The following is a 16,117-nucleotide window of genomic DNA, read 5'->3' on the forward strand; positions in this document are numbered from 1 at the left end:
GGTACTAAATCCATCTGCTTTGGGAAGGTAACAGGAACAGTGATTCGAGTATTATGTTATTGTGAGCGTTTTTTAAAAAAACTGTTTTGTTTAAAAACAAGTTGATGAAGCAGACGAAGCACGCAACCTTGTGCCATTGGAATCCAGCTTTTCAGCAAAGCTACATGGGGAGTTCTGTCCCCTTGGTTCTTTTAGGAGTAAAGATTTTTTTTTCCCCCAAGGGAAAAAAAATTCTCATTTATTTTGAGAATAAAAAAGTCAGGTTGAATCTCAAGAAGCATAAATGATACTCCTTCACTGAGGCAGGAGTTGTTAGTACAAAAAACGTGTAGGGAGTGGGTATCCAATTGCTTTTTTAGAATCACCTGTTGCAGGCAATTCTACAGCTTCCTTAGTGTGTCCTAGTATCTTCAGTGCCTGCTTCTCTCTGTGCTCCCTCCCCCTCAAAAACTCCCCAAAGCCTAGTCTTGTCTGGTTTCTTGAGTGCATCCTTTCTCCAGTGGCTGTCGAGAACAGCTGATCTTCACCCTCTGATAAAAGCTTTTACTGGTTGGACATTGTTATTTTACTCTTCTTTCTTTTTTTCCCCAGCTGCTCTCCTACACAAGCAAAACAAATTCCTTTAACCTTTCTTCGTATGTTTTCTAAACCTGCTTACAACTTTTATTTATTTATTTATTTATTTATTTATTTATTTATTTATTTAAAAAAGCTTTTCTTTGGATCCTTTCCAACTTGCTGATGCTAAACCAGATGGACTTCAAATTTGCAGCTGATTTGTATGCTCTCATCCCCCCAACATATTTGTAGCTAAAGCTGCACTGCATGTTGTAGGTATGTCACTGGATGAACAGGCTCCTTTTTATTGTCGCCTGTTGGCAAATAGATCACCAAGATCCAGGCTGTCTCCTAGTATTCAGCAATATGATACTCAATATAATACTTAGCGTATATAAATAAAACTGGCACTAAAAATATTTCATATTTTGGGACACTAGTGTGGATTGGATTACTTTGCACTGGTTTGTGCCTAGTGTAACCATGTAAACAATTTAAAATATAGGCTGTTAAAGAGTAAAATTTACAAAAATTGCCTGACATCTGCTACAAATTCTATGTATAAATATGAGGTATTCTTAGTAGTTTAAAATAACACTCGCCTCACCCTGAATTTTGAACCTTGATTCCGCCTAAAATAAGAGAAGTTGTAAATGAATCCTCCTTACTTGATAACCAGAACATTTTCTTTCACGGTTTGAAGAGAGGAATTATCATCAAATGGATTTAGCTGGAGGGTTAGAGGAATGGGATGGAATGTGGGGGAAGGAATGTATTTTCCTTTCGAGAAGGTCTTTAAACAAGCCATCCCTGAATAGCTGTTTCTTTTTAGCTCATTGACCCCCACACTCCCTGATTCGCAGAGAGGAGTCTTGTTAGTTGGGAATGAAACTCCGAGCGTGTCATGGAACCACCTGCTGGAAGATCTTGAAGATCCTTGTGAGCAAGCAATAGTTAGGCTTCACAGCAGCCCTTTGAAATAATTAACAGAAGAAGGAAAGATGTTTTTGCTGTGGGTGGGATGATTTTTACAAATGGGGCTGATAAGCAGGCTGCTGAAGCACTTGCTCAGGTTCACTGAGGTGGAAGTAGAAGTAAGGTGTGCTCATTTTTCAGTCCTGTGCTCTACAAACAGCTACCATCTGCCTCTGTGTTGCAGCAGAAATATTCTATAATTTAGTAATTACACTGGGAATTCACCTTATCCAGAATAGCGTGTTTTGAGGTTGAAAGTAATAATTCTCTATTCTTTGGAGGACTGTAACTGGCAAGTTTAAACTCGGCTTGAATATGTGCGGTTATTACAAGAAGATCAACTTTTAATCTGTCTTTTGAAGTTGGTGATCAATGGATTTCAGATTCTTTGCAGAAGCACCTGTCAGTAATAAGGACTGGGATGCGGAAGACAGAGCCCAGGGTTTTAAGAAAGGGAATTTTTTTTTTGTGCTAAATGTGTTACAGTTACATTCATAGAGTGAAAGAAGCTTGTGTGTGGTTTGTGACTTGTAAATGCCATATTCCCTTCTTGCCTAGCGAGGTGTTTAGAATGGGATTTTGGTTGTACTTGGTTTTAGGAGTTTGGCTAAACTCTTGATTCCTTTTGTTTTCCTTCCATGACTGTCTGTCACTCCTCCTTACCTTCTTTCTTTGGTTTTATGGCTGCTGTAGCGATCAGTGTGTTCCTAAATGCGATCTTTCTGCTGCTGACTGTGGCTGGCTTCCCTAGAGCTAAGCCATGAAAAATGGTGATTACACCTGAAGAGATGGCAAATGGAATAAATTATTTCCTTAAATGTTTGGAAGAGCCCTGTGCTGAGCATCAAAGGTCTAGTAGTCTCTTTATGCTCCTAAAGTTGAGGAGCTTGAAAAGAAGATAGATCACGTTGTGCTGTAGAACTGGTTACTCTGGTGAATTTAGAGGTGGTTGGACCCTACCTACCTGCTCTATTTCTGGGCAGCAGCTATTTTAAAAGTATAGAAAGCTGTTGTAGGCTTACTCTCTATCCTATCTTAGAGTTTCCACGAGACTGTGCGCTCTTGGGTGCAAAAGTTTTGACATGGTTGTTTTTACCAACTTGTGCGCCTATGGGGGGGATTGTTTTTGTTCTATGGTAACGAATGCTTGTGTGGCTTGGGATGCTGACTGCTGCAAGAATTATATGCTCTTCTCTCTGTCCAGCAGTACAGACGGCTTAACCCCAGAGTGTCCCCTATGCCACTGTCCTGTTAAGAATTGATATTTAAAATGTAAGTTGTTTCACGTACTAGTATTTTGGATAGCTATTTTTGCTTGTGTGCTTATTAAGATGTGGTCTTGGTGCTGTTTTGTGAAGCAGGTTCTCATGATCCGTGATCACTTTTGTTAAAAGAGCAACTAAGCCTATCCTTGACCTTAGCCTAACCAACTGTTTTAAGAATAGTTAAGTAATGCTTTTCTTCTCCACTAGGTATAGGATTTGTGGGTGTTCTGCACTCTCAGTGCTTTCAAGAGTATCACTGTAAAAATCATGCCCATGTCCAGTATTCTCATATCTTTCAACTTCAGCTTTCAAGGGGAGCAGACAAAATGTAGGCTTGTCTACAAATAAGAATATCACCGTTTAAAACTCTATTTTTCAACTTGTCTTATGAGACTTACTGCAGCTTTGCAGCTGACCAACTGCTGCTAGCATATGCTCTGTAGTTATTGCTTTATGATCATTTTAGTCTTAATCTGTAAATGAGACGAGCTCTGTCGAACTGTTATTGAAACTAACAGCAAATGCAGATTCTGAAGATCATATAATACCATTTTCAATTGTTTGTCCCATGCTGCTTCCACAAGGTCTAATGGATGTCCGTGAAGCACCTCGTAACTTTAAATGCTCTAGCTGGGATTGGTAAAAATTGAAACAGAAATGAAAATTAATGACGGAATTTAGAAGCAAGTAGTAGATGGTTGTAGACTCCCTATGCTTCATAGAACTTATTTTCTTTAGAGATGGATGGAAAGCGGAGAACTGCCGTTTTATGTATGAAGTGAAGTGCAGAGATGTCTAAGCCTCTGTGCATTTAATATGTATGCTTATCTCCATCACTTAGAAATGTGATAGAGATAGCGGTAAGGAAGCTGATGTAGATGTGTTAACACTCATACTGCTTATAGTGGCCAGTCTAATGAGTTATGTATAAGGTGTAAAAATGCTCTAGTGTTATGTCTACACAGGAAGGCTTTCCTGATGCAAGTAAAAAAAAATGAAGTTATAGTAGTTAAACCCCTCCTAACACAGAAAAGGCACAGGAAACCTGCCCAAGAGCATTCAGGAAATCTAGAGCAAACCTGGAAATTGAACCCATGCTTGAGTCCTGACCACTTTGATCAGGATTTTTTTTTTTTTTAATTCAGTTAATAAACTGATGAGGAGCTGTATTTTCACACTGGCTTTTGGTGGAATAAAACTCTGTGTAGTTAGCTCTATCATCAAGTTAAGGATGTGTTTTCCAATTATCAGAAAACCACTGGAAAATTAGTGGTTACGTTTTCTTTTTTTTTTCCCTGGATATAAAAAATACTACTTTCTAGAACGAAGCACTTTTGATCAAGAACTGTATTATCCAAATTAGACTGTAGAATTGCTACAGGAAGTCTGTAATTCAGGCTGTTAGAGTTCATTTGATACAATGCTTGTGGGGTCTTTTTTGATTCAGTCCAAGGACTGTGAACTCCAACTATGTATCGAAGTTTTAAATATTGCCTATTATGGAAAAATATGACCGGGTCTAATTTTACTGAAAAAGAATACAACCTTTTTTTTTTTTTTGATAACTACATTGAAATGTTGTCCTTTCAACTGGGTAGTAATAAGCTGTATATAAACAGTTTGTCCTCCACATTCATCATTCATACTGTTACTGTTTATTCTTTTCCCTTTTTAAAACAGAAGTCGGTTTCCCTTGCCAAGCAATTTGCAGTTGTCAGGAGCATCGCTGATCAAACTAGAGCATGGAACCAAGTGTTCCTTTGAGTCTTGTAACTTGCTAACCATGAAATAACTTCTCAAGCAAGGGACATTGCATGTTGTTGTGTAACAGAAAAGCTCATCTGAAGGTCAGCAGTAATCAAAGTTGTGGCAAGATTTTTGAGGGGGAGGAGGGAAGGAACTTTTCCCACCTATCCTCCAGCTTCCCTTAGAAGTGTTAGAGGTTTCAGAAGAGTTGGGAGTGGGATGCAGAGTGGGCTGACCCAAGGCAAGAGGATTTTGGATACAGCCTGCAGTTACAGAGTTTACAAATTGTTGCTTTCACTCAGACTCAGGAGAAATGCATTGGTCTCGCTCATTCAGCATAATAAACAAGATAGAGTCTGTGGGATGAGGAGGGAGGAGACAGTGATGAGAATAGAAACTGGTATTAACTGGCTTTCTAATTTTCCTTGTCAAGAGCTGCACTGTAAAGACTTAAAGGCATCAAGGATAAAGTGTTCTTTAAACCTTCAAGCTCAGTTCAGGATTGATGCATACTAGCAAGACGGGATAATTCAAAAGGAGATTGGTCTGCACGTTCCTGGAAGTGAACCTCCCATTCCACATACATGTGGGATTAAAAACAAACAAAGTTGCACCATATATCAGTTGGAAGATCTTGCATCTCTGGGATGGTTTGTTGATGGCACAGCAAATCAAATTTATGGTCAGCATTGTTTGTTTTGTTGCTTTTACAGCTTTCTCTGTTTTTCTTATTCTGATGCCTAAAACAGCCTATTGGTTTTCATACTCTCATGGAGTATGAAAGCCATCTTTTAGACTGATAAACTGTTGAGTTTAGCAATCTTGTAAAGCTAAACACTGTGTAGTAGTTCCCAGCATATTAGGAACCTGAGCTGAGGTATAAGCTGGATGTCTTAGAGGTTGCAAAGAACTGTAGAGGTATTAGTCACACATCACGTTAATTGCCTGCTGAGTGGTGGTGGTCTCTTTCTCCCTCTACCCCCTTCCCCACCTCTGGGTTATCTGGTTAATAATTTAGTGGATTATTCAGAAGTCTTAAGTTGATTTTTCTTTGGTTTGGTTGGAGTCTGAGAAGTCAGATATATTTGACTATCAGAGGGGTCCATCTCTTAGCACTCTGAAAGACTGGTATTATGTGTAGATTCTGCTGTCTAATCCTTCCCTTTCCAGAAAGGGATCTGCTTTTTGGGTTTCTCCCAGAAAATTTACCAAGTTCTGTAAACTTGGGGGGGGAGAGGGAGAGACTTTTTGGAGATTTTATTTAGCTGAAGCTACAGGATTAACAAAACCACCTTTGCCTTCTGGTTAACTGTCATATTGCCACGGCCTTTGAGTTCTGACCTGACTTGTTAAATGCAAGACCGTGGAAACGGAGCAGTTAATCACTCTTCTGGCTGTTGCATTATTTGTAAGGTCAGGAGAGCTTGTGTTTCTTCAGCAGCATTCCAAGCAAGAATCAATCTTGAGAACCAGTTGCTTGTTTTGATCGCTTTTTTTTCCCCCATACCAGCAATGCTCTAAAAGGGCTCTGCACCCATTTTTGTAAAATATGGACTGAATAAAGTAGGCTAGTGTGGAGGAGCAGAGAAATGAATGTAGTTCTCAAAAGCAGAGTTCTGCCAGATCTCCCCCCATCCCCACTGGAAATTGAATACTCCTTTGTTTTCAAAAGGAGTGATCTCTGGCCTTTTTCAATAATCGATCAGTTTGCATCAGTGTATAAACACAGCAAAATTTTAACACAATTGCAAGCAAGTCGGTGTCCTTTCCCTGCTGGGTGTTCGTAGTGAACACAATGCAGCTGCCCTTCAATCAGGACAACTCTGGAGCAGAGAAGTGACAGAGAACACAGTGGTTAATGTGTTGTCGGTATGCTGTTGCACTACTGTGTGCATCAGTGGGGAAGAAATCTCTTGAAAGGGATGGGGAATTGGGATAATATTGATACTAATTGAGTTAGACATTGTTCATGTCTGATCTTTAGTTAAGACGCTATTGAATTCCTCTACTGATGACTGAATTTGATATTTCAGGTTCCTTTTTCCTTTGTAGTAGTAGTAATAGTGGCTTCAGTGTGGAACTGTCTAAATGAAAATCCTTCTACACATTCTGCAAAACATGTTTTTGGGACAATGTTTTTTCTAATGTGTACAAGGACTTTTTTATGGCTTGGATTTTAGTCTGGATATGGGACTGGTTTGGTGAAGTGGCATGCATAACTGAAAAGTTCTCAGCCCCAAAAAACTTAAACAGGGCCCTCTAACACCAATCTTTTCACATTTTCAGATGGTTTGGTACAGTGCCACTTAAAATACATGTAGTTATGAAGACCCATTAAGTTGCAGAGAATAAAATAAGCACTTTACATTCTAGACATTTTTCCTTCTGTTTTCAATAACTAACCTGTTGAGCTTTCATGATATTATTACTATTGTTTTTGAAGATGAAGGAAAGGGAGACTTGGCAAGTTTGGAAATGAGATGGGAGTGCTACTGGGACTTCATTTCCTAATAAATAATTCTCCTCAAGCTGTATAAACTTTCTTGGGTTAAATACTGCAGAAAACAAAGATATTACATTTTCAGTGAAACATTCACAGTAACAATTGTCTGCATCTTTGCTGTCCAAGAGCCTCACCAAAACCACTGGCTGATTTAAATTTTCCTTATTACTTTCATCAGTATAGACTTCCTCCAAGAAGAAAAATAGTCATTTCTTTCCTGATTTTGGGTGGAGGGGGGAAGGCCATGCAGAATGATAATAAAAAGGGCTGAAATTTTATGCATGTTTTAAGTTCATCTGAAGTTGAATTGTCGAATCTGACTGAGCTCCTTGACCTGCACCATAAATACATATTTTTTTGTCATAAGTGTACTTCGCTTTGGCCTATGCAAAGGCATGCACTCTCCAGAGTGTGTGTAGTTGGAGCTAGAGTTCACGAGAAACTGTGACAAAGTTGCCAGCGTAGCAGACCTGCAATGCAGAACTAGTATATGCTGTCTGCTTTTTAAAGAGCAGAAGGAATTGAATCTGAAAGACAATATCAAGAGGTAACTTTCATATATCATATACAGTAACATGAACTTGAAACTGAAGGTATTTATATCACAGGCTTGAAGCCATAGAAGATGAAATGACATATCTGTCATTGCTGCTGTGTTCTGTGTGTTGTTCCTTGAGTTGAGTGGCAAGTTTTTGGGCCTCTGCTGTGTGCTTATGAGAAGCAGCAACATCAACCAGAGTGACTGTATGTCATGCTAGAAGTCAGCAGTTGATTGGCGTAGACCTCCAGCAGCTGTTACTTGAGTTGGAAGAATGGAAGTTGGAGTAGTGGGGTTCAATGTGACAAATAGTTGGGGCAAATTAATATAGATTAGATGACATAAGATGTCATCATTCATTAGATGACATAAGATTTCTACCATACTTTGGCCAGTCTTAGGAAAAGCTGAAAAAACTCCATTGCTTCTAGCAACCAGCACCTTTCCTGAAATACAGTCATACTCATTAATGGTCAGTAGTGTTCACTTGCCAAGTTTGGTGGCATCCTCGTAAGGGCTGTTGCCCTCTGAGCCATATCTGCAGATAAACATTTTTCTTGTTTTCTGCTGGGTAGGGAAGTAAGACTCCACTTACAGGAGAAATGTGAAGTGGTTAATTTGGCCATCAGTCTGATTGGTATGTCAGGAAAGAATGTTCTGTAGTATATCTACTTAAAGTCCTCTTTCAGAAGAAGCAGCTGGGCTTAATTGTGCTTCTGTCTCTCTGAATAACTTCCCCCCCCAAAAAAAAGAAAATGGTGCAGTGTGTCCTTCAGAGGCTCCTAGAGTCTATGTGGGGAGGGGTGGGAGGGACTGCAAGACTGACCTTCACACCTTCCTCTCCCTCTGAGGGTAGAGGGACAGCCTCAATAGGCAGGCACAGATGTGTATCTTTTTCTTTGAGGATAATGGCAAACAACTTAGCTGTCACACCAGACCTCATCTTGTCTATGTTAAAATCTCTACCAATATTTCTGCTGCTTCTGTAGGTCTTGCTGTCAGGTTAAACAGAAATAGGTTGATTTCCCTACTTTTCACAGTGAATCTCATAATGAATCTCACTCTTCACCTGCTTCCTTTCTCTTTGTGAGTGCCAGCATCATCTTCCCAGATGATGACGTTGTTCAACTGGGCCTGACACCCAAGAGATAAAATGAAGTCTTGCAGATACTAGTGGAGTATCTCTACAGCTGTCATTTTGATGAGTGTTCAGATTTCCTTTCCTTTTTGCATCAGTCACAGATTAGTTCCCTTTTCAAAACCTATCCACGCCTATTCCCTTTCATTCCATGGTAAGACTCCAAGTCCTCTGGTGCTGGCTTCTACCATCCACTTATAGCTTCAAACAACAAGTCTTAGTGCTTTTGTTTTTTGTTGCCTCTCATGGCTAACAGCAGTTCTCCATAAACTTATGCAAACTGAATCATAGTCTTCCTTCAAACTCTTGCTTGAATCTCTTTTTGTGATGTCAGGGGAAATAAAGTTCAGGTCCTTTGTCACAGTATTTCCCATCTGTGAGGGCACTTCATGGCAGCGTTTCAGGGAGTTGTAACTAGTACTGTTAGCTTGCAGCCTGCTACTAAAAGATATCAGAACTTGCCTTCCATGTGTCATTGCTGTTCAACTTGGTGCTATCTTTTAGACCTTGAAGACTTAATTTGTTTTAAACCCAAGTTTTTGGATTGACAGACAATACCTGTACATGTGGTCTGGGGCATTCACAATTTAAATGGAAGTTGAGTATGTAGCCAAGTAGTTATTTTTATTATTATTATTTAACATGGTGCCAACATTAATGAAGGAAATACTTTGCCTATGCTAGTCGCTATGTAAATGCTCTTTTGACTCAGCCCATTTGCTGATATGCAAAAAGGAGTTTTAATGAGTTTGGACTAGATTTTGAAAGGCAGCATTCTGAACATGTAACTATTTAGAAGGCCCTGTCACAGATTCAGATCTGAGCCTGCTCTTTACTCTGTTTTTTCTTTCATGCCTTTGTCCAACGTGTGGAAGCAAGAAGTTATGGGTAGCGTGCATTTTGTTCTTGTGTGGAACTCATGTTCTTTCTTAACTGCCTTCCCTGCTGATCTGGGAGAAGAAATCCTCCTCTGCTGTATTTTATAGTCATTACTTTAGTATCTCTAGATGCTGATAATATTAATATGCTTTCCTTTCTTTCTTCTATAGCATCTCCCTTTCTGCTTTTTGCCAACCGTCGGGATGTTCGACTCGTGGATGCTGGAGGCACAAAGCTGGAGTCCACTGTGGTGGTCAGTGGTTTAGAAGATGCTGCTGCGGTTGACTTCCAGTATTCACAAGGCATCGTTTTCTGGACAGATGTGAGTGAAGAAGCCATCAAGCAAACTTACATTAACCAAACTGGGAATGTGGTACAGAATGTCATCATTTCTGGTCTGGTTTCCCCGGATGGCCTGGCATGTGATTGGATTGGGAAAAAGCTTTACTGGACGGATTCAGAAACCAATAGGATAGAAGTAGCTAATCTCAATGGAACATCTAGAAAAGTCCTCTTCTGGCAAGACCTTGATCAGCCCAGGGCAATAGCTTTGGATCCTGCTCATGGGTAAATATTAATTTGACTTGAATGCTTAAATAGATATAGTGTTGATTTATTCTGGATTTTTAGTTCTGTAAAAGAAAGAGTCTTTTGTTTAAGTTTACATTTTTCTAAGATATTTTTCTCAAGATCTGTACTTGAACATATGTTTAAACTTAAATATTTTGTGGCAAGAAATGACAGTCCAGACACAGAGCCAAAAAAAAACAAAAACCCACCAAACCAGATACTATTAGGTGCCAAGTCAAATACCCAGTCAGTCTGATCGCCTAATTTATTCCACTGCACTTCTGAAAAGTAGTTAATTTTCCAAGCATTTTTATTATTATTCCCTCATTTATTTTGTCTGATAAGTTAACTTTCATTTCAGATGTGATGTGTATTTAATGTGTCTAGTCAACAAGGTGTGTAAATCTGCATGAGTCAAAACAGGGGTTCTTACTTGCTATGTTCTGGTAAACAAGATCTGGATGTTTTTCAGTGGTGATTTTGAAATAGCTATGCCTGTGCTGGCAGGTGAATGAAGCCATGTGAAATCATGTGCTCTTAATAGTTAGAGGTGACTAGGTTAGGAAGTAGTAAGAGAGCAGGCAAAATGTGTTGTTATAGCCAGTTAGAGGTGCTTGTTATACTCTTGAAAATACTTGTTTCTCTGTCTGGTTCCTGCCACCTTCTTCAATACGCTGACCCCTGCACATGTGCTATTTACTGTCTCTGTGTATAAGTTACGCCAGTGTTCAGTTTGAGCCCAGGATTCACTGCAGTGAAGACTGAAGGTCTCTAGTGCTATCACTGCAAGGGTGTGCGGCAAGTCAGAGTCCCTTGCCCCAAAATCTACCACAGACAAAAGTGAACTGTGGATAAGGGGAAAAGAGAACTGATATAATGCACATAAGAGAGGTGACTTGCCACTAGTCTGCTGCCAACCTCACAGCTCTACCTGATGGGTCATTTTGTCTTCTTCTGGTGTGCGATATGTATCGGTAGGTGAACACACCACTGTCTTTAAGCAAATCTGGCATCAGCTGACATTTTCATGAAATCTAAGCTCTTTGCAAAGGGATGCTGAGCAGAAACAAGGGCTTAGGATAAACCGCAAACATAAAGTCATTTTACTGAATTTTAGTAAAATTGAAATTACTGACCTGGGAGACAGGCAGTGTCTTGAGAAATCACCTTCTTCACGTGTGTAAGAAGTGAAAACTGAAACTGAGCAACAAAGAAGGAAAGATAACTGGAGATTGCTGTGTCAGCAACTGTTATAAACCAGAGTTTTGTCAGGTTATTTTTACAGTGGTTCCTATGTAAGTTTTTCCAAATGGGCTGGAGGAATTATGAGTACGTACATGATAAATATCTAAAGGACACAAGCACTAAATAAAACAGTACTCTAAGAAACATTTCCGTTAGTTTTATTGATGTTCCGAGTGCTAGAGCTCCTTGTATTCTCCAAATAACTGATAGAGAGGTCCAGTAATAATCAGGGAGAGTGGAGTGACTGGGTTGGACTGAATGACTTTTCCAAAGGGATTGTCTTCTAAATCACAGCTTTGCTGCTGCTACAAATTGACGGAAAGTCAATTCTTTTTGACTTACCTGATTTGAAGACATGGATTCATATGTTAATGACAGGGATTAGCTGGGGATTTCTGGAAGCATATTGCTCCTCTACTAGAGGAAGTGCTATATTATTTAACAACAACAACAAAAGAATGAGAACAACTGGGAGAGAAAGTGATGTTGATACAGATGGAATGGAGAGCTTTTCTTTAAATCACCAGTACTGTTGGTGAAGTTGTAGTACTTCTGCATAACTAACTCTTATTTGCATGTGGAAGGAGGAGGGATACAGGCATGGTTTATTTTGTGTGACTTTGGAAGGCAATTCTGTGCACAGATGTGCACTAGTTCTTAAACACATACAGTATCCAGTAAGTGTAACAATAGAAGACATTATTTCAGGCTTGCTTCCTGGGAGTTGGGTTATGCTCAACTCTCTGTCTAATGCTGCTTTTTAAAGAACCATGTTCAAAAGTTGAGTGTAGAAATCTGGCACACAAAGAAATTACCCCACATCGTACCCTGCCTGATACGTGTCAGGTAGCATATCTTACTTTTGCCTTTCCATAGGTCTGTGGTATATAGATTCTTTCCTGCAGGACTTCTCTGTTTCCAAGCATCTTGTGTTTATTCCTCTAAGGAAAGTGTGGAATGAGCTAATATAAGGAACAGGATTTACTTGACAAAACTTTACATGTCTGCACATGAGCCAGTCACTCCGAGGCTTGGTTTTTGATTGATTGTAACCGCTTGAGATGAGGAGAGAATGACAAATCTTTTGACCTTAGCTCAGGTAAATTTCTTGGCTTGCCAGTGCCACTCTCCTGAGCATTAGCTGTTTTTGCACTTGGTTTGAGAGAGTACAGTCTGTAAAGATTTTTTTTTCCTGCTTTTCCAGTGGTAGCAGCAGCCTTTAACTATAGGTTTTAACTTGCAGCAGACACTTTTAATGTTTAGCCCATTTAATTTGTATGTTTTAATTCAGTGCAACACAGTAACATAAATAAGCCTTAAGCGGTTCTGTGAAAATGAATTATGAAAAAACATGTATGCTTTGTAATTAACCAATTCATCCCCTTATGATCTGTTAAAATCAATCTCTATAGAGCTGCCATTCTGAGCAAAGTGACAAATCCAGTATTCAGTAATTGAACAAGGGTCCTATTCAATTAAACGTAGGTTTGCCCAAATAAACTATGCTAGTTGTTCTAATATAGTGAACTTAAATCAACACATCACACATTGCATATATTTGTCTGTGGAATATAACGTTCAAGTTTACTGTAATTTTACAGCCATTTCATTTCATGTGATGGTTCTGAAATATTTTATAGGTGCTGTCTGTGTGTGTAGTGGTCACTACTTTTATTTTAGGCACAACAAGCGCTGGGTTTGAGCTCCCCTAAAATCAATTGCTCCTTGCTTTCTGTTATTTGCTTGGAAGTAAAAGTGGTGACATTAAGAAAGAAAGAACTGTTTAGTATGTTTGCTTTTGTCTTTGTTAATAACTTTGGGTTATCAGATGGGTAATGTAATTATTACTAGTGGCAAAAGACTAAATTATTGTGCTAAAATAGAAGAGAACAAGTTAGAGCACTTCAGTAAGTTTGTTCTTTTTTTTCAGATCGTGGAATCTGATGAAATTTAGCCTAGAATTCTAAAAACTATTTGGTGCAGCATTAAAGTTGCTAGACATTTGCTTTAGTGTGGAAGACTTTCCTCTAAGCATGATTTGGGCTTTTTACCAGTTTCTTTTGGGGAAGCGGGAGGATCTTAGAAAAAGAAGAAGACTTAATTAAGTATAGACCAGTCAGCTTCAGTTTCCAGAGGAAAAATAGGGCAAATAAGCAGTTTGTAAATGCTTAGCTAATACTAGTAGGACAACATGGATTTGTCAAGAATATTCTGTGTCAAGCAAATCTAATTTCCTTCTAATGACAAAATAACGTGACCTCATGCCGATAAGCAACATGTTTTCTTTTCCCTTGGCTTTAGTAAGGCTGTTTTGCAGAGATACGTGGAGGTCTTCCCTTTCATGCTCTGATATCCGCAGTGACATGTTATGCCCAGCATGGCATTTACCTGATAAAAAGGTTTATCCCATTTTACGTGCCTTTCTTCAAGACATGCACTACTTAGAGACACTAGAGGAAAAATCTGTGAATGTACAGTGATCCTGAAAATGTGGCCTCTTAGGAAAAGTTGAACAGTTTCAGGTTGTTTAACATATAGAAGAGGAGATGACTGAAGGCATAGGGAAGAACAGAAGTACTGAAATGCGCTGTGTCCTTTAAGGGTGATCAGTGATGTTTTTCTTAAAAGCCTTTAGAGAAACTCTGTGACCTCCCCAGGCAGCCTTTCCAGAGCTCTAAGTAGCCTTGCTATTTGAAAGCCAACATAAAGCCCCCCCCCCTTAAAAAAAAAAAAAAAAAAAAAAAAAAAAAAAAAAAAAAGCTTAGTACTTTCTAGCCAGGTCTACTGTGGATTTACAGAGTATCTGTTGCTAAAGACCTTTAAGAACAAGTGAGTTGATCATCTGTAAGGAATGCTGTAGGTGTAATAGACCAAGCCTCAGGCTGTGGGAGATGGACTGGCTGCCTCCAGAGGTTCCTTCCCAAGCCTCTTTTTCTGTGATGGCAGGCTGAAATTCAAAAGTATGTTTTTTGAATGTTTTGGCAGGCATGCTAAATAGTAGCTTAGAAGTTTTTGGCATAATGACATTTTTAAAGTGAACTTTATCCATTTGACCCACCTTGCTTCTGTAAAGCTAATGGTAATCTAAGGGCTTCTCTGTTGCGGTAATGGATTTTTAGAATATCTGAATACTCTGAAAGTTTATATGACATCTCTGTAAAGGGCCAGTTACCTAGAGAAGGCAGTCTTAGAAAAAGCAGAATGAAGCAGCAGTAATAATGAGATGTAGTTGTAACTCGAGAGAGAAATGTTCATGTCATCTTTTATCCCCTCTTTCCCCGCTAGAAATCATCATTCAACATATTTCTAAAACTTATTTCTTTTAAGGCAGACTGTGAGAGACTGTTTCAGACCATCTGTAGGTGTCTAGACAAGGATTAAAATACAGTCTTCAAAGAGCTAGTGAAGATCATTAATTGTACAGGATTTTCTGATGATGATAGAGAGTATCATAATAACAGGCAGTCGTTTAATACATAACATGGCACTCTTTTCCATGCACCTCAAAGCCTTCTTGCGGGATCTATGATGAGTTCTTGGAATCAAGAGAAACTGAAAACGTGATACACTACTTACTTTGTTCCCTTGAAATTGAGGATAAGCTAAGTGGACAGCACAAAACATTTTTCTGTAGATTCCCTGACAATTTGGTCTGAGCGTCCAGATCCATATGAGTCTCCTTTTCTAGAGATATTTAAAACCCGTGTGGATGTGATCCTGTCTGACATGCTATAGGTGACACTGCTTCAGCAGGGGGCGGGAATAGATGATCTCTAGAGGTCTCTTCCAACCTCAACCATTCTGTGTGATTCTGTGATCCCAGACCTGATCACAGGGTTGTATGTGAAGCTGAATTTATTTTAGCGGAAGACATGTGGCTAAATTCTTGATGCTGTTTTGGAAAACATCAGCATTTCTATATTCTTGCTAAGTAAACAGTTGGTGCGAGATTCAGTAGTCTGTTTTGTTAAGTTAGAGTTTGCAGTTTCTGTTCAAGTATTTCTGTGTTTTTTGGCACAGCAATTTCTAAGAAAACTCAAGTTGGTGTATGTAAAGTTTTACTTGAGCCTAAAGAAAGATCTTGTGTGGCCAAGTGAAAAGAACCAAAACATTATAAATGTTGCGTGAAGGAACAACAAAGCATTTCAGTAACAAGTGCTTACTGTGTGTTCAGGCAAGGAAACTTTAGTTTCCTCTAAAGATTTTATTTTATTTTATTTTATTTAAATGTGTGAACACATAGTCAAAACAAGTGAATTAATTTTCAATTATGTAGCGAAGATCTTGGATCTTAACAGCCTAGAATTTTTGTTTACAAGGGACATTAAGTCTAGGACCTCTGAATCTAAAACATGAGACTCTGCTGCCTTTAACTTGCAATGCACGGCTCTGATTCTGAGAAACTGTAGTGCATCTGCAGACCTGATGTTCACTGCTAAGTGCTAATGGAGGTAAATTTGAGACACTATTTCATCTCAGACGAATTAGTTGACATTAAAGCCTGCAATTTATTAGAAACATCTACTCTGATTAATAAAAATCTTGAAGTTGTTCCTGTTGCATGAGGGCTGTGGCAAGTTTGCTGTTCAAGTTTAGTCTGTATTTTCTGTGTTACCATTGATTCAGTAGAGCATACTACTTAAGAAGTTTCTGCCCCATCTGCCGTCTGACTCAGCTTTGCGCTTCAGACCTCCATGAAA

At 39.0% G+C, this 16,117-nt stretch overlaps 1 protein-coding gene across 1 annotated transcript in view; it reads left to right on the forward strand.

Moving 5' to 3' along the window:
- The window catches only part of LRP5 (LDL receptor related protein 5), a 175,748-nt gene that overhangs the window by 28,033 nt on the left and 131,598 nt on the right, over positions 1 to 16,117 (forward strand). Inside the window, 1 exon segment of the mRNA XM_062575962.1 lies at positions 9,773 to 10,169. Coding sequence (XP_062431946.1) covers positions 9,773 to 10,169 — 397 coding nt within the window.

Source organism: Rhea pennata, chromosome 5 (genome assembly GCF_028389875.1).
Source record: "Rhea pennata isolate bPtePen1 chromosome 5, bPtePen1.pri, whole genome shotgun sequence".
Taxonomy (NCBI): Eukaryota; Metazoa; Chordata; class Aves; order Rheiformes; family Rheidae; genus Rhea; species Rhea pennata.